This window comes from Rhinoderma darwinii, chromosome 3, assembly GCF_050947455.1.
Source record: "Rhinoderma darwinii isolate aRhiDar2 chromosome 3, aRhiDar2.hap1, whole genome shotgun sequence".
Classification (NCBI taxonomy): Eukaryota; Metazoa; Chordata; class Amphibia; order Anura; family Rhinodermatidae; genus Rhinoderma; species Rhinoderma darwinii.
In genome coordinates, this window is record NC_134689.1 from 43,041,390 (window position 1) to 43,062,649 (window position 21,260).

General features: G+C 41.9%; 1 protein-coding gene across 2 annotated transcripts in view; it reads right to left on the bottom strand.

The window, feature by feature from the left end:
- The window catches only part of SLC25A48 (solute carrier family 25 member 48), a 53,658-nt gene extending 32,601 nt beyond the window's left edge, over positions 1–21,057 (bottom strand). The window contains exons 1-4 of one of the 2 annotated variants that reach the window (XM_075859944.1): positions 20,948–21,057; positions 18,698–18,741; positions 17,036–17,107; positions 13,832–14,084 (exon numbers count right to left, since the gene is read on the bottom strand). In XM_075859944.1, the coding sequence (XP_075716059.1) occupies positions 13,832–14,084; positions 17,036–17,107; positions 18,698–18,741; positions 20,948–20,993 (415 nt within the window). In that variant the 5' untranslated portion in view covers positions 20,994–21,057. The remainder of the gene's footprint in view (positions 1–13,831; positions 14,085–17,035; positions 17,108–18,697; positions 18,742–20,947) is intronic. The other variant, XM_075859943.1, reaches the window with a different exon arrangement.
- Positions 21,058–21,260: the final 203 nt, after the last annotated feature.

The window sequence follows — 21,260 nt, forward strand, 5'->3', positions numbered from 1 at the left end:
AGGTCTGGAAAAAGAGATATTGTAGTAAAAGGAGCAGGTAAAGAACCAATTTTTCTAATTTCGAACATAAGGCGCTCTTTTATATGGAAGAAATGGATCCTAGCTAGGATATCTCTTGGTGCTCGCTCTGGGGCCGCTTTGGATTTAGGCACACTGTGGGCCCTATCAATAGTCAAGTCCAGATCCGATAAGGTAGGAACAATGGTGAGGAATAGACGTTTTAGATACAGCGAAAGTTCAGAGGGCAGCATTTCCTCAGGGATGCCTCTAATTTTAATATTATTTAGTCGTGAACGATCTTCAGTATCAATTGCTTTGGTCTTAAGCTATTTAACCTCCTCCTCTAAGGCATTATGTGCATCCACAAGTTCATTGTGTGCTTTCGAAAAATCTTCCATTTTACATTCCATGTGATCAGTACGATCTCCCAACGCATTGACATTGGATTGCAATTTCTGGACTAGAGAAGACACACTGCTGTTAATACCATTTTGCAGTAGAACCAACATGTTTTTGAGAGTGTCCACTGTAATAGGAGCATCTGAGGAGGGAAACTGACTCAGGTCACATTGAGAATGCACAGCGGCATGAGATAATAGGACCTCGTCTAGTTGCATAATAATAATATTTTGTTTTGTCCCAGCTGGGCCTTTACTAAGTGGAGATGCCATAGGCGAGAGGTCAGACCTTCTTTTGTGACCCTCTTTACCATCTGCTGAGTCAAGGGATTGCTCCCCACATTGTGTCTGATCAACCTCCTGTTGTTGGAATAATTCTTGTGAAGGTGAAATAGGCCCCATTGTATATGTAGGTGAGGTGGCTGACACAGAGACCTCATCCAAAGGTTGTGTAAAGGATCTGCCAGGCACAGCTTCGGGGTTAACTCCCATAATTAATCAGTCAGCACCTGAATCTACATCCCTGAGACTGACTCCAGCTTCCACCACTCAGGCTGGCAGGCTTAGGAGTGGGAGAGCCTATCGCAACCTGGCCAGACTCAGCTAGCTCCCGCCCTCGGTCTATTTAAGCCTGCCCTTCCTGTCCCTCGGTGCTTGTGATTCTTTTTGTGTGGTTTCCTGGCCCAGCTACAGCTCCTTCTATTTTGATCATGCTCCATACAGACCCTGGCTTACTGACTACTCTTCTGCTCTTCGTTTGGTACCTCGCACAATCCTGGCTTGACTCGGCTCGTTCACCACTCTGGTTGCTCACGGTGTTGCCGTGGGCAACTGCCCCTTTCCCTTGCTTGTATTCCCTTGTATGTTTGTCGTGTTTGTCGTGCACTTACTGAGCGCAGGGACCGCCGCCCAGTTGTACCCCGTCGCCTAGGGCAGGTCGTTGCAAGTAGGCAGGGACAGAGTGGCGGGTAGACTAGGGCTCAATTGTCCGTTTCCTTACCCCCCGTCATTACATAATCACAAGCCCATACCTAGTCTACCCTGGTCCCTGACACCACTATGGACCCCCGTGAGACCCTGGCTCAGCAAATGCAGGGTCTCTCCCTACAGGTCCAGGCCCTGGCTCAGAGGGTCAACTAGCCTGATGCTACCTTGGTAGTTCCCCTCACCTCACCTCTTGAACCCCACCTCAAGTTGCCCGACCGGTTCTCAGGGGACCGGAGGGCTTTTCTCTCCTTTCGGGAGAGTTGTAGGCTTTACTTTCGTATAAAACGGCCCATTCCTCAGGTTCTGAGAGCCAGCGGGTGGGTATAATTATGTTCCGGCTCCAGGAAGAGCCCCAAGAGTGGGCCTTCTCCTTGGCTCCTGACGCCCCTGAACTTTCCTCCGTTGATTGTTTCTTTTCTGCTCTCGGACTTATTTATGACGAGACTGACAGGACTGCCTTTGCCGAGAGTCAGCTGGTGACCTTACGTCAGGGTAAGAGACCTGTTGAGGAGTATTGTTCTGACTTTAGGAAGTGGTGCGTAGCTTCTCGGTGGAATGACCCTGCCTTAAGGTGCCAGTTTAGGTTGGGTCTGTCGAATGCCCTGAAAGACCTGCTAGTTAGCTATCCCTCTTCTGACTCCCTAGACCAGGTTATGGCTTTAGCGGTACGACTTGACCGACGTCTCAGGGAACGACAACGTGAACGTTTATGTGTTTTCTCCTCCGACTCCCACATGATGCCTCCCGAAGTTCCGTTGCTTCGTTCCTCCCCAAAAGACTCAGAGATACCTATGCAACTCCGTGTCCCCCCAACAACGTAGAGAATTCCGCAGGAAGAATGGTCTCTGCTTCTACTGTGGGGATGACAAGCATCAAGTGAACAACTGTCCTAAGCGTAAGAATGCAGCCAGAGATCTTCCGCGCCTAAGTGATCATCGGGGAGGTCACTTGGGCGCACAGGTATTTCCCGTAAATAGGAAACGTACCAAGATCTTGCTTCCCTTTCAGGTCTCTTTTGGTGGTAGGTCTGCTACCGGCAGTGCCTTCGTGGATTCAGGGTCCTCTACTAATATCATGTCTGTGGAATTTGCTATGTCTCTTGCTATGCCTCTGATTGATTTGCCTAAACCTGTCCCGGTAGTGGGTATCGACTCCACTCCTCTTGCTAATGGTTATTTTACACAGCATACCCCTGTTTTTGAACTCCTTGTTGGCTCCATGCATTTGGAGCAGTGCTCTGTACTGTTGATGCAGGGATTATCGTACGATTTGGTTCTAGGCCTTCCCTGGTTGCAGTTGCATAATCCCACGTTTGACTGGAATACTGGGGAGCTAACCAAATGGGGTAATGAATGTTTTACGTCATGTTTTTCTGTTAATTCTATTTCTCCCCCTGAGGAGGCGAACACGCTACCCGAGTTTGTTCAGGACTTCGCTGATGTTTTCTCTAAGGAGGCCTCCGAAGTGTTACCTCCTCATAGAGAATACGATTGCGCGATCGAATTGGTACCAGGAGCTAAGCTTCCTAAGGGTAGGATATTTAATCTTTCTTGTCCCGAACGTGAAGCCATGAGAGAGTATATCCAGGAATGCCTGGCCAAGGGTTACATTCGTCCCTCTACTTCTCCGGTAGGTGCTGGCTTCTTCTTCGTAGGGAAGAAGGATGGTGGTCTTAGGCCATGCATTGACTACCGTAGCCTGAATAAGGTCACGGTAAGGAACCAGTATCCCCTTCCTTTGATTCCTGATCTCTTCAATCAGGTTCAGGGGGCCCAATGGTTCTCTAAGTTGGATCTACGGGGGGCGTATAACCTTATCCGCATCAAAGAGGGGGATGAGTGGAAGACTGCGTTTAACACGCCCGAAGGCCATTTCGAATACCTCGTCATGCCCTTTGGGTTGTGTAATGCCCCTGCGGTCTTCCAGAATTTCATAAATGAGATTTTGAGAAATTACCTGGGGATATTTCTTGTAGTGTACCTTGATGACATACTGGTGTTTTCCAAGGACTGGTCCTCCCACATTGAGCATGTCAGGAAGGTGCTCCAGGTCCTTTGGTAAAACAAACTGTTTGCCAAAACCGAAAAATGTGTGTTTGGGGTACAGGAAATACCATTTTTGGGTCAAATCCTCACTCCTCATGAATTCCGCATGGACCCCGCCAAGGTTCAGGCTGTGGCGGAATGGGTCCAACCTGCCTCCCTGAAGGCGTTACAGTGTTTTTTGGGGTTCGCTAATTATTACAGGAGATTTATTGCTAACTTCTCGGTCATCGCTAAGCCTCTTACGGAACTCACTCGCAAAGGAGCTGATCTCCTCCACTGGCCTCCTGAGGCTGTCCAGGCTTTTGAGGTCCTTAAGAGGTGCTTTATCTCGGCCCCGGTGCTGGTTCAGCCCAACCAAATGGAGCCATTTATCGTGGAAGTTGACGCATCTGAGGTGGGAGTGGGGGCTGTCTTGTCCCAGGGTACCAGGTCCCTCACCCATCTCCGCCCCTGTGCCTACTTCTCCAGGAAGTTTTCGCCAACTGAGAGTAACAATGATATTGGCAACCGCGAACTCTTAGCCATTAAATGGGCATTTGAAGAGTGGCGCCACTTCCTGGAGGGGGCTAGGCACCAGGTAACGGTCCTTACCGACCACAAGAATCTGGTTTTCCTAGAATCTGCCCGGAGGCTAAACCCGAGACAAGCTCGATGGGCGTTATTTTTTACCAGATTAAATTTTTTGGTTACCTATAGGGCTGGGTCTAAAAATATTAAGGCTGATGCACTGTCGCGTAGCTTCATGGCCAGCCCTCCTTCGGAGGAAGATCCTGCTTGTATTTTGCCTCCAGGTATAATCATTTCCTCGATCGATTCTGATTTAGTCTCTGAAATTGCTGCTGATCAAGGTTCAGCTCCCGGGAACCTTCCTGAGAACAAGCTGTTTGTTCCCCTGCAATTCCGGCTAAGGGTACTTAGGGAAAATCATGACTCTGCACTATCTGGTCATCCAGGCATCCTGGGTACCAAACACCTCATTACTAGAAACTATTGGTGGCCTGGTTTGCCTAAAGACGTTAAGGCCTACGTCGCGCGCTTGTGAGGTTTTTCGCTAGGTCCAAGACTCCCAGGTCCCGACCAGCGGGCTTACTGCGTTCGTTGCCCATTCCCCAGAGACCTTGGACACATATCTCCATGGATTTTATCACCGATTTGCCTCCATCCCAAGGCAAGTCGGTGGTGTGGGTGGTAGTAGACCGCTTCAGTAAGATGTGCCACTTTGTGCCCCTCAAGAAACTACCCAACGCCAAGACGTTGGCTACCTTGTCTGTCAAACACATCCTGCGTCTCCATGGGGTCCCTGTCAATATTGTTTCAGACAGAGGGGTACAATTTGTTTCATTGTTTTGGAGAGCCTTCTGTATGAAGTTGGAGATTGATCTGTCCTTCTCCTCTGCCTTCCATCCTGAAACCAATGGCCAAACTGAGAGGACTAATCAATCTCTAGAACAATATTTAACGTGTTTTGTCTCTGACTGTCAATATGATTGGGTCTCATTCATTCCCCTCGCCGAATTTTCCCTTAATAACCGGGTCAGTAACTCGTCAGGGGTCTCCCCCTTTTTCTGTAATTTTGGGTTTAATCCACGGTTCTCCTCCATTTCACCTGGTAGTTCCAACAATCCCGAGGTAGAGGTCGTTCATCGGGAACTGTGCACAGTCTGGGCCCAGGTTCAGAAGAACCTAGAGGCGTCCCAGAGCATACAAAAAACTCAGGCTGATAGAAAACGTTCTGCTAACCCCCTGTTTATGGTCGGGGATCTGGTGTGGTTGTCGACTAGGAACTTGCGTCTCAAGGTTCCGTCCAAGAAGTTTGCTCCCCGGTTTATTGGGCCGTATAAGGTCATTGAGGTCCTCAATCCTGTCTCCTTCCGGCTGGAGTTACCCCCGTCTTTTCGTATACACGACGTGTTTCATGCCTCCCTCCTTAAACGCTGCTCCCCATCCTTGGCTCCCTCGAGGAGACCTCCTGTTCCCGTCCTCAGCCCTGACGGGGTGGAATTCGAGGTGGCCAAGATTGTGGACAGCAAGATGGTCCAAGGCTCCCTCCAGTACCTGGTCCATTGGAGAGGATACGGGCCCGAGGAGAGGACTTGGGTACCCGCCCGGGATGTTCACGCTGGGGTATTGGTCAGGAGGTTCCACCTGCGTTTCCCCAGTAAGCCAGGTCAACTTAGAAAGGGTCCGGTGGCCCCTCATAAAAGGGGGGGTACTGTAAAGGATCTGCCAGGCACAGCTTCGGGGTTAACTCCCATAATTAATCAGTCAGCACCTGAATCTACATCCCTGAGACTGACTCCAGCTTCCACCACTCAGGCTGGCAGGCTTAGGAGTGGGAGAGCCTATCGCAACCTGGCCAGACTCAGCTAGCTCCCGCCCTCGGTCTATTTAAGCCTGCCCTTCCTGTCCCTCGGTGCTTGTGATTCTTTTTGTGTGGTTTCCTGGCCCAGCTACAGCTCCTTCTATTTTGATCCTGCTCCATACAGACCCTGGCTTACTGACTACTCTTCTGCTCTTCGTTTGGTACCTCGCACAATCCTGGCTTGACTCGGCTCGTTCACCACTCTGGTTGCTCACGGTGTTGCCGTGGGCAACTGCCCCTTTCCCTTGCTTGTATTCCCTTGTATGTTTGTCGTGTTTGTCGTGCACTTACTGAGCGCAGGGACCGCCGCCCAGTTGTACCCCGTCGCCTAGGGCGGGTCGTTGCAAGTAGGCAGGGACAGAGTGGCGGGTAGACTAGGGCTCACTTGTCCGTTTCCCTACCCCCCGTCATTACAGGTTGCTTTGAATTTCCAAAGTATTCCGTAAGTTTCCGGGGAGCGACTTTACTTTTGCGTTTAGTCATGGTGCCTGTCACTTTAAGAATATTAAGCAAAAATGTGTGACGTCAATGTAGATATGTATCTCTGCTTATGAAGTCACTTTGACTGTGTTACACCAACTTCGTGTTCGATGGAAAAGCAGTTAAAGACAGGGTGATGGTACTGTTATCACTTTTGACTGCCTTGCCTGTTTGTTCAGCAATTATTCCAATAAACTCTGCATCAGTATAAAACACCTAGTTTAACCCCTTCCCGCACCTTGACGTTTATGCACGTCAATGTGAGCAGTCACTTCGCGCACCTTGACGTGCAGTAACGTCAGTGCTTTGACAGTGAACCGCCGCGCGGCGCTACACTGCAGCGGCGGCTAACTGTGCAGGGTGTCTGCCCTGCATTCCCCGTTGCCGATCAGCGGCCTATCGCCGCTGATTTCGGCAGTTAACCCCTTAATTGTGGCGTTCGATTTTGAACGCCACAATTAAGGTGTTTAGCGCCGATCGGCAGCCCCCATGTGAAATCACGGGGGCTGGCGATGGTACCCATGGCAACCGGACGCCAGACAATGGCTTCCGGGCTGCCATGTACAGAAGCCTATGAGGACCACCCGGAGGGTGGTCGTCGTAGGCTTCCTGTCAGTGTGACTGTTACGTCACAATGACAGTTGGAATGGATTACACTACATGTGTGTTGTAATGTATTCCAGCAGCGATCAGAGCTACAAGTCTAAGTGTCCCCTAGTGGGACAAGTGAAAAAAGTAAAAAAAAGAATAAAAATGTTTTCAAAAAAGTGTAAAAATAAAAGTTATAAGTGATATAAACAAGAACTGCTTTTATTCCTATAATAAGTCTTTTATTATAGGGAGAAAAATGAACACGTAAAAAAAAAGTACACATATTTGGTATTACCGCGTTCGTAACGACCCCAACTATAAAACTATAATATTATTTTTCCCGCATGGGGAACATCGCAAAAAAAATAAACGAAAAACCATGCCAGAATCACTATTTTTTGGTCACCACCCCTCCCAAAATATACAATAAAAAGTGATCAAAAAGTCGCATGTACGCCAAAATAGTACCGATACAAACTACAACCTGTCCCGCAAAAAACAAATCCTTACACAGCTTTTTTGACTGAAAAATAAAAAAACTTATGGCTCTCAGAATACGGTGACACAAAAAATAAATAATTTTCTAAATAAGTTATTTTATTGCGCAAACGCTGCAAAAGATAAAAAACTATATACATATGGTATCGCCGTAATCGTACCGACACGCAGAATAAAATATAATGGTCATTTATAGCCCAGGGTGAACTCTGTAAAAAAAGAAATAAAAATCATTGTCAGAATTTATGGTTTTTGGTCACCTGGCTTGCCGAAAAATGGAATAAAAAGTGATAAAAAAAATGGCATGTACCCCAAAATGGTACCAATGAAATCTACAGATTGTCCCACAAAGAATAAGCCCCCAAAAAAAGTTCTGGCTCCCAGAATATGGCGATGCAAAATGTGCAGTGTTCCAAAAGTGGATAAGATCAGGCGCCATTTATAAGTGCCACAAAGGCCACGTACCTGCGGATTATTATATATTTACCGCATTATTATACCCTCTTATTATGCCCCTGATGTACTCTGTCCAGTCTACATTTTCTCCCACATTATAAACTGAAATACCAGCAAAACGCCAGAGCTACTACCAAGCAAAATCTGCGCTCCAAAAGCCAAATGGCGTCCCTCCCTTCTGAGCCCTACAGCGTGCCCAAACAGCCGTTTACATCCACCGATATGGCATCGCCATACCCATGAGAACCCGGTTAATATTTTATGAGGTATTTGTGGCACAAACTGGGCACAACATATAGTGCACTAAAATGGCACATCAGTGGAAAATTGTAATTTTCACTCTGCACCATTCGCTGCGCATTAAACCCTTCACGCACCACGACTTAATAGCATGTCCTGGTGTGGGGGGTGATATATGGAGCGTCTCACCCGCTGAGCTCGCGCCATACGCTGCGGGTGTCAGCTGTGTATTACAGCTGACACCCGGGACTAACGGACAGAAACAGCGAACACGCAGTTACAGGTGCCTGTAAAAATGACAATATACTGCAATACATTAGTATTGCAGCGTATTCTACCAGTCATCTAACGATTGCTGGTTCTAGTCTACTAGGGGGACTAATAAAATATGTAAAAACAAAAGTAAATAGTTATTATTAGTGGAAAAAATTAAATAAATATTTAAAGTCCAAAAAGAAACCCTTTTCACATTTTTTCCCTAAAGTAATGTAAAAAAATAAAAAAAACACACAAAATTGGTATCGCTGCGTCCGTAAAAGTCCAAGCTATTACAATATACCATTATTGAACTCGCACGGTGAACGCCGTAAAAAATAAAGAATTTTAAACGGCAAAATCACAGTTTTTTGGTCACCTTCGCTCTACCAAAAAATGTCATATAATGTGCTCAAAAAGTCTTATGTACCAAAAAATGGTACCAATAAAAACTACAGCTCGTTCCGCAAAAAATAAGTCCCCACACCACTCTATTGACGGAAAAATAAAAAAGTTGTGGCTCTCGGAAAGCGGGGAGGAAAAACGAAAAGAAAAAGCAAAACATTGTTCAGTTCGGAAAGGGTTAATTACTTTCTAATGAAAAAAACATTTATGACCACATGTGGGGTATTGCCGTACTCGGGAGAAATTGCTTTACAAATGTTCGGGTGCATTTTCTCCTTTATCCTTTGTGAAATTGAAAAAATGCAACATTTTAGTGGAAATAATGTTGATATTCATTTTCACTGCCTAATTATAATAAATTCTGCAATAGACCTGTGGGGTCAAAATGCTTATTATACCCCTAGATAAATTCCTTAAGGGGTTTAGTTTCCCAAATGGGGTCACTTTTGTGTGATTTCCACTGTTTTGCCCTCTCAGGGGCTTTACAAATGCGACATGGCACCCGAAAACCATTTCAGCTAAATTTGAGCTCCAAAAGCCAAATAGCGCTCCTTCCCTTCTAAGCACTGCTGTGGGTCCAAGCAGCAGTTTACTACCACATATGGCATATTTCCTTAATCGGGAGGAATTGCTTTACAAATGTTGGGGTGCTTTTTCTCCTTTATTCCTTGTAAAAAATTTATGCTTCTAAATTTTTTCAGAAAAAAAGTCGGTTTTCATTTTCACAGACTAAGGCCCTATGTACACGAACGTAAAAACGCCCGTAATTACGGGCCGTAATTATGACACGTTTTTACGGGCCCATGGACTTCTATTGGCCATGGGTACCACCCAGTATGCTTACGGGAAGTCTATGGGGCTCCGGTAATTACGGGTGACTGCGTGTGTGCACCCATAATTACGGGAGCGTTGCTAGGCGACGTCAGTAAATAGTCACTGTCCAAGGTGCTGAAAGAGTTAAACGATCGGCAGTAACTGGTTCAGCACCCTGGACAGAAACTACCGATCACAATATAGATCAACCTGTAAAAAAAAAAAGACGTTCATACTTACCCAGAACTCCCGGCTTCTTCCTCCAGTCCGGCCTCCCGGGATGACGTTTCAGCCCATGTGACCGCTGCAGCCAATCACAGGCCAATCACAGGCTGAAGCGGTCACATGGACTGCCGCGTCATACATGGAGGTCGGGCTGGATGTCAAGAGAGGGACGCGTCACCAAGGCAACGGCTGGGTAAGTATGAATTTCTTTTACTTTTACCTCGGATAGGGCTGTCCCTTCTCTCTATCCTGCACTGATAGAGAGAAGGGGCTGCCGATTAGTGCAGTGCAACTTTGCATCGAAAACGTGCCCGTAAATATGGGTGGAATACTGGTGACACCGGACCCGGGTCCGTAAATACTGGTGCAATACGGGTCGAATACGTGTGACTAAGGACCCGTATTTACGCCAGTATTTACGGGAGGGAAAAAATACGTTTGTGTGCATGAGGCCTAAATCCTACGTTTTTTCAGAAAAAAAGTAGATTTATACCTTTAAAGGATATTTCCAATGAATTCAGCAAAACAACTGTGAAGTCAAAATGCTAACTTTACCCCTAGAAAAATTCCTTGAGGGGTGTTGTTTCCAAAATGGGGTCACTTTTGGGGGGTTTCCACTATTTTGATTCCTCCAGTGCATTGCAAACGCGACACGGCCCTGAAAACTATTCCAGCAAAATCAGAAATCCAAAATCCAAATGGTGTTCCTTCCCTTCTGAGCCCTGCAGTGGGTCCAAGCAGCAGTTTATTACCATATATGGGGTATTTCTATAATCAGAAGAAATTGCTTTACATATGTTGTGGTGTTTTTCTCCTTTATTCCTTGTAAAAATTTAACATTTCTACGTTTTTTTCAGAAAAAAAGTAGATTTTCATCTTCACATACTAATTCAAAGAAATTTAGCAAAACAATTGTGGGTTCAAATACTAACTTTACCCCTAGATAAATTCCTTGAGGGGTGTAGTTTCCAAAATAGGGTCACTTTTGGGGGTCTTTACTGTTTTGGCCCCACAAGACCTCTTCAAACCTGACATGGTGCCTAAAATATATTCTAAAAAAAAAGGAGGCCCCAAAATCCTCTGGGTGGTCCTTTGCTTCTGAGGCCGGTGGTTCAGTCCATTAGAACACTAGGGCCACACGTGGGATATTTCTAAAAACGGAAGAATCTGGGTAATAAATATTGAGTTGCATTTCTCGGGTAAAACCTTCTGTGGTAAAGAAAAAAATGTATTACAAATGAATTTTGGGCAAAAAAAAAATTTAATTTGTAAATTTCACCTCTACATTGCTTCAATTCCTGTGAAACGCCTAAAGGGTTAAAACACTTTCTGAATGCTGTTTTGAATACATTGAGGGGTGCAGTTTTCAAAAAGGGTTGATCTATGGGGACTTTCTAATATATAAGGCCCTCAAAGCCACTTCAGAACTGAACTGGTCCCTGAAAAAATAGCCTTTTGAAATTTTCTTGAAAATAAGAGAAATCGCTGCTAAAGTTCTAAGCCTTGTAACGTCCTAGAAAAATAAAAGAATGTTCAAAAAATGATGCAAACATAAAGTAGACATATGGGAAATGTAAACTAGTAACTATTTTGTGTGGTATTACTATCTATTTTCCAAGCAGATACATTTAAATTTAGAAAAATGTTAATTTTTGCAAATCTTCTCCAAATCTTGGTGTTTTTTTTTAGAAATAAATATTGAATTTATCGACCACATTTTTTCACTAACATAAAGTACAATATGTCACGAGAAAACAATCTCAGAATCGCTTGGATAGGTAAAAGCATTCCAAAGTTATTATGACATAAAGTGACACCTCAGATTTAGAAAATCGGCTTCGTCCTGAAGGCCAAAACAGGCTTGTTTTCAATTCATTGTCTATTTATTGGGAACCTGTCAGGTAGTTTAAACGCCTTGAACCGCCACCATGCAGTAATACATGACCGGACAATATTTACAAGCATTCCCCTGTATGTTTTTTTCAGATACAGCAAAATCTATAAAATCAACTTTTAAAACGGCGCACACTATATTCGAATGATTCATTAAAGGGTCATGGGGCAGTGCTGCTATCCTGAAGAGTCACATAATCCTGCCTCCAAACCGAACTTTCCATGTTTGATTGACATCCCCCCGGCTGATATTTATCACTACCAGTCTTCCCCACCTTTCTCAGATGCGCCATTGCCTTTTACTACTTGGGCACACACTGTGCAGCGAGTTGTACTCTGCCCGGCTGCACCACACATGCCAGTACAAGGCAAAGGCGCATCTTCCGGAGTTGGAGGAGGCTGCTAGTGATGTAGAATATCAATCAAAATCGGGGGGTGGCGCCATTTACATTTTTGCCTCAGGCCGCAGAAAAGCTATAATTGGTACTGTATAGAAGTACATTTGTTAATTATGAAATATAAAAATATTTTTTCATAAAAACATCGGGATATCTTTGTAACACATTTATAATAAAAAAAGTTTAATTCTGGATTTATTTGTGTCAAAACTACTGTTTCCTATTATGTTTCAATGTTTTGTTACATCAATAGTGTCCCTATGATTATGGAGCCTGAGCTGCTGTTAACGGCATTGAGAGAATGCTTTACAGCAGCCACATGGACATAGCAACCTGTAGACTGGAGTTGACCCATTGACTTCTATTGAAGAGTGTTCTAGGAATGCTTTGTGACCTGTGCAGAAAGCGATTAAGTATTTTTACCAATGAAGCAGATTTCCATAGTTTGTATTTGATCATTTTTAGTACCATACATGTAACAAATATTGTTAACAACCGTAAAACTGTTCTGGGCAAAACAGTGCATGACAAAGGGATTTTCTCCTTGGTGTTCCTAAAATTTCCAAATTGTCCGTAAAAAAAACGTTTGCTTTTTGCATAACAAGAAAAACAATGGTGTGCTTGGTTTTAACGTTACTTTATTATTTCATGAGTTATTTACAAGTTTCTGACCACTTATAAAATGTGTTCAAAGTGCTGCCCATTGTGTTGGATTGTCAATGCAACCCTCTTCTCCCACTCTTCACACACTGATAGCAACACCGCAGAAGAAATGCTAGCACAGGCTTCCAGTATCCGTAATTTCAGTTGCTGCACATCTCGTATCTTCACAGCATAGACAGTTGCCTTCAGATGACCCCAAAGATAAAAGTCTAAGGGGGTCAGATCGGGAGACCTAGGGGGCCATTCAACTGGCCCACGACGACCAATCCACTTTCCAGTAAACTGTTCATCTAGGAATGCTCGGACCTGACACCCATAATGTCACCCATAACTTGTAAATAACTCATGAAAGATTAAAGTAACCTTAAAACCAAGCACACCATTGTTTTTCTTGTGAAATTCTCGATAAGTTTGATGTGTCACATGACCCTCTTCCCATTGAAAAAACTAAAATTGGATACAAAATGTCCGACTTCAAAATGGCCGCCATGGTCAACACCCAGCTTGAAAAGTTTCCCCCCTCCCATATACTAATGTGCCACAAACAGGAAGTTAATATCACCAACCATTCCCATTTTATTTAGGTGTATCCATATAAATGGCCCACCCTGTATATATATATAGATAGACTAGCAAAAAACATCAGCACTCTCAAAAAAAAAAAACAAAGCATGTGAAGTCCGGGTGCCAAGTAAGTAATCCCGATCCTAGGGATTATATAGATACATCGATGTTGTCTGAATAAACCACTGTTTTATACTTGGAATTTGGAGTGCTGAAAGATATTCTTCAAATATATATATATATATATATATATATATATATATATATATATATATACATATATATATAAAACAAAGAAAAAAATGCTTGAGAAAGGTCCTATTGTAGGACAGAAACGATGCACCTTTGCTTGATGTGAACTTCATGATTTTTCTTATTGGAGTGCTGCAAGACATTCTTTATTCATATATATATATATATATATATATATATATATATATATATATATACACACATATATATATATATATATATATATATATATATATATATATTTGTTTTTTCATGACAAAGTTGCATATTTAGTAAAATAAAGTTGGGAGTTGATGTTTTTCCTACCTGAAGAAGCAGATTGTGTTTGCATTTGCAGTTTTATCTTTACCAGGTCAACAGGCCCACCAATCCCCACAGAAACACATCCAGCCAACATGCTTGCAAACGTCAAGTCTATAAGGTCAGGAGGATGTCTTCGGCTTGTATTTCGATACTGGCTAATGAGTCTCTGGGCATTGCTGAAGATGCCAAACACTACTGAGTTGTAAATTGCAATACTAGCCAAAGGGAAGGACATTCCTTTAAAGAATCCAGCAACCTGAAAATGCACGAGTAATTTGAATGATTAGCAAAGTCTATAAAGTTGTACAAAGCAAGCACAATCCAGGTGAACAAAAATGCATGATTTCAATACAAATTGTTTGGATTTACCTTTGCGTTTTACCTATACAGCTGGTTTAAAAATGAATACGTTTTTCAATAGTATTATCTTCCTTAAAGAGGCTCTGTCACCAGATTATAAATGCCTTATCTCCTACATAATCTGATCGGCGCTGTAATGTAGATAACAATAGTGGTTTTTATTTTGAAAAACTATCATTTTTGAGCAAGTTATGAACAATTTTAGATTTATGTTAATTCGTTTCTTAATAGACAACTGGGTGTTTTTTACCTTTTTACCAACTGGGCATTGTAAAGAGAAGTGTATGACGCTGACCAATCAGCGTCATACACTTCTGTTTATTCATTTTTAGCTGTACTCACAGCACAGCGTGATCTCAAGATATCACGCTGTGCTGTCACATACTCCCACATTAACTTTACTGAAGTGTCTTGAGAGTGAGTAGACATCGCCTCCAGGTAAACATCGCCTATATAAATTCTTTAAGGTATGCAGTTTCCAAAATGGGTTCAATTCTTGGGGGTTTCCACTGCACTGGTACCTCAGGAGCTCAGCAAATACGACATGGCCCCCGAAAACCATTCTGGCAAAATCTGTTTTCCAAATGGCGCTCCTTCTCTTCTGAACCCTGATGTGGGTCCAAACAGCTGTTTATTTCCACATCTATGGTATTGCTGTAATTGTGAGAAATTGCTTTACAAATTCTGGGGTGCTTTTTCTCCTTTATTCCTTGTAAAAACGAAAAAATTCCATGTTTTTTTTTTTTTTTTAAAAGTCAATTTACATCTTCACAGACTAATTATAATAAATTCAGCAAAAAAATTGTGGGGTCAAAATGCTAACTATACCCTAGAAAAATTCATTGAGGGTGTAGTTTCCAAAGCGGGTCACTTTTGGGGGGTTTCCACTGTTTTGGTCCCTCCAGGTCATTGCAAATGCAACATGACACCTAAAACCATTCCAGCAAAATTTGCTCTCCAAATTCCAAATGGTGCTCCTTCAATTCTGAGCCCTGCCGTAGGTCCAAACAGCAGTTTATTACCACATATGGGGTATTGCAGTAATCGGAATAAATTGCTTTACAAATGTTGGGTGCTTTTTTTCCTTTATTCCTTGTAAAAATGTTACGTTTCTAAATTTTTTCAGAAAAAAAGTCGGTTTTCATATTCACAGACTAATTCCAATAAATTTAGCAAAAAAACTGTTGGGTCAAAATGCCTTCTAGATAAATTCATTGAGGGGTGTAATTCCCAAAATGGGGTCACTTTTGGGGGGTTTCTACTGTTTTGGCACCACAAGACCTCTTCAAACCTGACATGGTGCCTAAAATATACTCTAATAAAAGGAGGCACCAAAATCCATTAGCTGCTCCTTTGCTTCTGAGGCCTGTGTGGGCCATATGTGAGATATTTCTAAAAATGCAGAATCTGGGCAATAAATATTGAGTTGTGTCTCTCGGGTAAAACCTTATGTGTAACAGAAAAAAAAAATATTTCAAATGAATTTTAGGCAAAAAATATGAAATTTGTCAATTTCACCTCTATATTTCTTTAATTCCTGTGAAACGCCTAAGGGGTTAAAACACTTTCTGAATGCTGTTTTAAATACTTTGAGGGGTGCAGTTTTTAAAATGGGGTGATTTATGGGGACTTTCTAATATATAAGACCCTCAAAGCCACTTCAGAACTGAGTCCCTGAAGAATAAGCCTTTTGAAATTTTCTTGAAAATGTGAGAAATTGCTGCTAAAATTCTTAGCCTTGTAACGTCCTAGAAAAATAAAAGGATGTTCAAAAAACTATGCCAACATAAAATAGACATATGGGAAATTTTAACTAGTAACAATTGTTTGTGGTATTACTATCTGTTTTACAAGCAGATACATTTAAATGTAGAAAAATGCTAATTGTTGCAAATTTTCTCTAAATTTTGGTGTTTTTCACAAATAAATACTGAATTTTTCAACCAAATTTTTTCACTAACATAAAATACAATACATCACGAGAAAACATTCTCATGTCAGATTTGAAAAAATTGTCTGTGTCCGCAAAGCCAAAACAGTGTCCTTATAGGGTTAAATATTTACAAAAACTGCTACCAGCAGGCAAATTCCTCTTATTCCAACTGTCATAAATAAATAAATAAATAACTTTATTGTGCTTAAACTCAAGCAAAAGGACTAACTACACTTATTGATTAAAAGTTGTAACATATCCTCCGTTTGGCAAGTGACGTTAGACAGTGCAAGCAGGATTATATGTATGTTCAGTCAGTATTGCCCGGCGGCTGCAGAACGCCGGGTCAAACAGACGATATTCAGCAGAGGCCAACGGAGGTACACATTAGATTAAAAGATAAGGTGTCAGAGCCCCCCCCCCCCCCGACATGTTTCGCTGTACTAGACAGCGTCCTCCTTTTGATTGGTTCCCGGTGTGGCACACGGGTTGGTCCACCGGGACGTCAATCATTTTTGATGGGAGGCTTGGACGCTTTGACGGACCAGGATTGGTCAGCCCACTTGTCAGCTGTTCCTTCCGGACAGCATAATACGATTGTGGATTTTCGGCGCGCTATCAATAGCCCCTGAACCCCTGAGGACGCTGTCTAGTACAGCGAAACATGTCGGGGGGCTCTGACACCTTATCTTTTAATCTAATTCCCACCAGCTGTCTGGGTCTCCCTCTTTCTATATGCTTATAGGGTTAAATAAACCTATTCAGGACAGTTTCAGCCACTAAAGAGAAAAGCCCAAATACCCATAGATGGTCCTGATATACTGATGTACTGCATGTCAAAACTGTGGTAAGATTTTTTTGGGTATTTGAAGAATTTATATTATTATTATTTTCCAGAAAGTCTTCATACTCACACTTTCATTCCTGTAAATTGTGAGCATACAGTTAAATGTAGATCCATATCCTTGGCCAGCTTGTAATCGAGCCTGTGAAAACAAAAGATTAGGAGTTATAATTTACTTTATGTGTGCAACAATCATGATACACTGAACTATTTCTAGCTCTTAATGTATATGGCACTGTTTGCTCTTAGCAGATTAATTAAAAAAGGAAAGTATTAGGCACTTTTCACATTAGCCTTGTCCTCTGTCAGGTTTACGTTTCTCTTTTTGGCAGCAAGAGTAGCGTAGTATGCAGCACTTTTTGGGCCGTAATGTTTCTTTTAAAATACCGGATGGAAACCTGAAGGACCCTGTACCTGTAGTACATAAATGGGATCTGCCAGGATCTGTTGAAGCTGTCACGGCTCCTATAACCCCTTTCCTCTGCAGCCATTTTTCACATTTTCATTTTCACTTTTTCCTCCCCGAATTCCAAAAGACATAACTTTTCCTTCGATATAGCCGTGTTTTTGAGGGGAGGAGTTGTAGTTTTTCCTGGTACCATTTATTGCACCATATAATGTACTGGGAAACTGGAAAAAATTTCTTTGTGGGGTGGAATATGAAAAAATTGTGTCGCCATATTCTGAGAGCCATAACTTTTTTTTTTTTCTGTTGATTAAGCAGTATTAGGGTTTATTTTTTTGCAGGGCAAGCTGTTATTTCTATTGGTACAATTTTGGGGTACATGAGACAATTTGATCACTTTTTATTCCATTTCTTTTTGTGGGAGATGAGGTGACCAAAAAACAGCAATTCAGGTATTTAATTTTTTTTTATGCCATTCACTGTTCGGGTTAAATAATGTTATATTGTAGTAGTTTAGACTTTTACGGACGCGACCATAACAGTTATGTTAATTTTAATTTTTTCTTACATTGCTTTTGGGGAAAATGTGAAAATGTGTTTTTTTAACTTTAATATTTGTATTTTTTTATACATTACATTTTTTTAACTGTACTTGACATTTTTTTATAGGTCTCCCTAGAAAACTTGAACCAACGATCGCTTGAAGTATATACCGTAATACTAATGTATTGCAGTATATCAGGATTCTGACAGGCTCCTACTAAGCCCGCGTCGCAGGGGGCCGATGGAATGTCAGAGGTGGCCGCCCCCTGTTCTTTTGGCTTAGATGCCGTAGTCGCTATTGACCACGGTATCTAAGGGGTTAAACAAGTAGGATCCTGCTCATTATAGTGAAGTGTCAGCTGTAACATACATTTTATGGTAAGGGCTCAGCCCGTGATCCAGCTCCATACTCCCCACCCGTTCTCTGCTGATGTCGGGAGGGTGTTAAAATTAAAGTTATAAAGCTAATGTGGACAGTGCTTTAAATATCTAAAGTAAAAGTAAAACACTTAATGGGGGATTTCTCAGTAGTAGTATAGTGTCTCCCAAATAGGAGTTGACCAACAGAAAAAGTAAAAAAGTATATAAAAATATTAACTCACCTGTTAAGTCCCCTACAGCTCAAGCACCGCTGCTCCGTTGGTCCGCAGCCGGTCTTTGGTTACATATTAGCAGCGATGATGTGTCAAATTAGCTGCAGTGGTGATACCAGTATGTACAGCACATGACCGCTGAGGCCAGTGATTGGCTTATAAAAATATAAGTAAAGCATAATTCAAATACCTTAACAGTATCCAAGGGGTGTCCCACTATAACACTAGCAGCCCCTATAAGAAATATAAATATTTACTACTAATTGGTGAAAAAAAGTAAGGGGTATATACAGGAGTGAGCAATAGTTCTTATTATTTTTTTTAGTACTGTTTGCATGGAGTCTGTATGGATTCCTCTGTGTGCTGCCGTATGGTGCCTCTGTATGAAGCCACGTTTTGTCACCAATTTCGAGATATTCTCCTAAAAGCATTGCATAGCTCCGTAATGTGGCCTCCGATGGAACGTAGCACAATTTTTTTAACAGAATATGTCAACACAAATCTGTGTAAAATCAGAGACATATAGAGGTACAGTATGTATACATAGAAGTCTACGGGCGCTGTACTATGACTTTGTGCAACTCGGAAGTTGTAAGCAGCTGCACGAGCCCTTAACCCGTTAGTGACCGACCCATAGTGTTTCTACGTCGGTCACTAAAGGGCCTTATTCCGATGCAATAGACTTTTTACGTCGCTGCATCGGAATAAGTAAACAGAGCAGGGAGCTGTCAAATCTCCCTGCTCTCAGCTGCCAGAGGTAGCTGAGGGCTGGGGGCGTCCCTGCTCGAACGTGTGAGATCGATATTAGTATCGATCTCACCCGTTTAACCCTTCAGATGCGGTGCTCAATAGCGTGCACCGCATCTGAGTGGTTTTGGAGAGAGGGAGGGAGCTCCCTCTCATCCCACTGACACCCGGCGATAAGATCGCCGAGTGTCTGTGTCTCCGATGGCAGCCGGGGGCCTGATAAATGCCCCCAGGTCTGCTTGTAATGAATGTCTGCTAGATCATGCCCCTGGCATGACCTAGCAGATGCCTGTCCGTTTTACACGGACAGGCAGTAATACACTGCAATAAAGAAGTATTGCAGTATATTATAAATGCGATCGGATAATCGCATAGTGAAGTCCCCTAGTGGGACTAGTGAAAAAGTAAATAAAAAAGTTTAATAAAAAGTGAAAAAAAAAAGTGAAAAAAAAATGAAAAACCCACTCTTCCCACTTACAAACTACTTTATTATTAACAAACAAAATAAAGTAAAAAAGTTCCACGTATTTGGTATCGCTGCGTCCGTAAGGAACCCAACTATAAACTTATTACATAATTTAACCTGCACGGTGAACGTCTTAAAAATAAAATAAAAAAACATGAAAAAATTGCTGTTTTCTTTGAATCCAGCCTTAAAAAAAATGTGATAAAAAGTGATTAAAAAGTCGCATCTACTCCAAAATGGTACCGATAAAAACGAAAAGTTGTCCCACAAAAAAAAGCCCTCCTACAATTGCATCGGCGAAAAAATAAAACCGTTACGGCTCTTCAAATATGGAGACACAAAAACAAATAATTTAAAAAAAAAAGTGTTTTCACTGTGTAAAAGTAGTAAAACATACAAAAACTATACAAAATTTGTATCGTTGCAATCACAACAACCCACTGAATAAAGTTATTGTGTTAATTATACCACACGGTAAATGACGTACATTTAGGGCACAAAAAAGTGTGGCGAAATTGCTGTTTTTTTTCTATTCCCCCCCCCTCAAAAAGTTAATAAAAGTTAATCAATAAATTCTATGTACCCCAAAATGGTGCTATTAAAAATTACAACTTGTCCCGCAAAAAACAAGACCTTATACAGCTATGTCGACGCAAAAATAAAAAGTGTACAGCTCTTTGAATGAGACGATGGAAAAACTTAAAAAATGGCTTGGTCTTTAAGGTCTAAAATAGGCTGGTCATTAAGGGGTTAAAGTATATGAATAAACCCTTAAAGTGCTGACATTTTTTCATGTATATCCTGTTCTAAAAATTATTCTGAGCTAAGATCTTGAGAAATGATCTGTATGGACAAGCACATCCATACCATCCTATAGAAGTGCTCTTTACAAAGACTTCAATGAAGAATCTTCTAAAGGTTCACTGTATGGACTATATGTGATTGTTTACAAAGAGACCTGACATCAACACAGTAGTTTAGTCGAGGACTAAATAGACAAGGAGACTGCATTACAAAAAATTAGGCACTCTGTCTGCCAAGGGTAATGAGCCCTACTCAGTCCCTAATAACCACTTTAAGTTTTAGTAATGTTTTGAAAGTTATGTAATAGTATAAAATTATTTCATGCCAAACAGTCAAATAAATATGTAAATAACTGTAACTATAACACTGGGTTCTATGCACACGCTGAAGCAAATAACATAAAAACAATGCATTATCACTTACCTCCGAGGTATCCAGCTACAAAATCTTCTACTTGGACTCTTCCCATTATATGTTTTAGGACCAGTATGTCCTCGCTGGTGCAGATACAGTATTTTATTTTGTTGCAGGGACGACTGTAAATGTCTATTTGCTTTCTTCCAGTCCAAAGGTTTAATGTACAAAAACAAATGTGTTCTCCTGGCAGATGAGTCTGTATTCTGTCATCTGTTATATACTAATGCCAATAATTGTTCATGTTTGTCAAGTTTTTCCAGTTTAATATTAACACCCAGTTTACAGAGAATAGAAATTGTTACCATTCTCCATATCCATT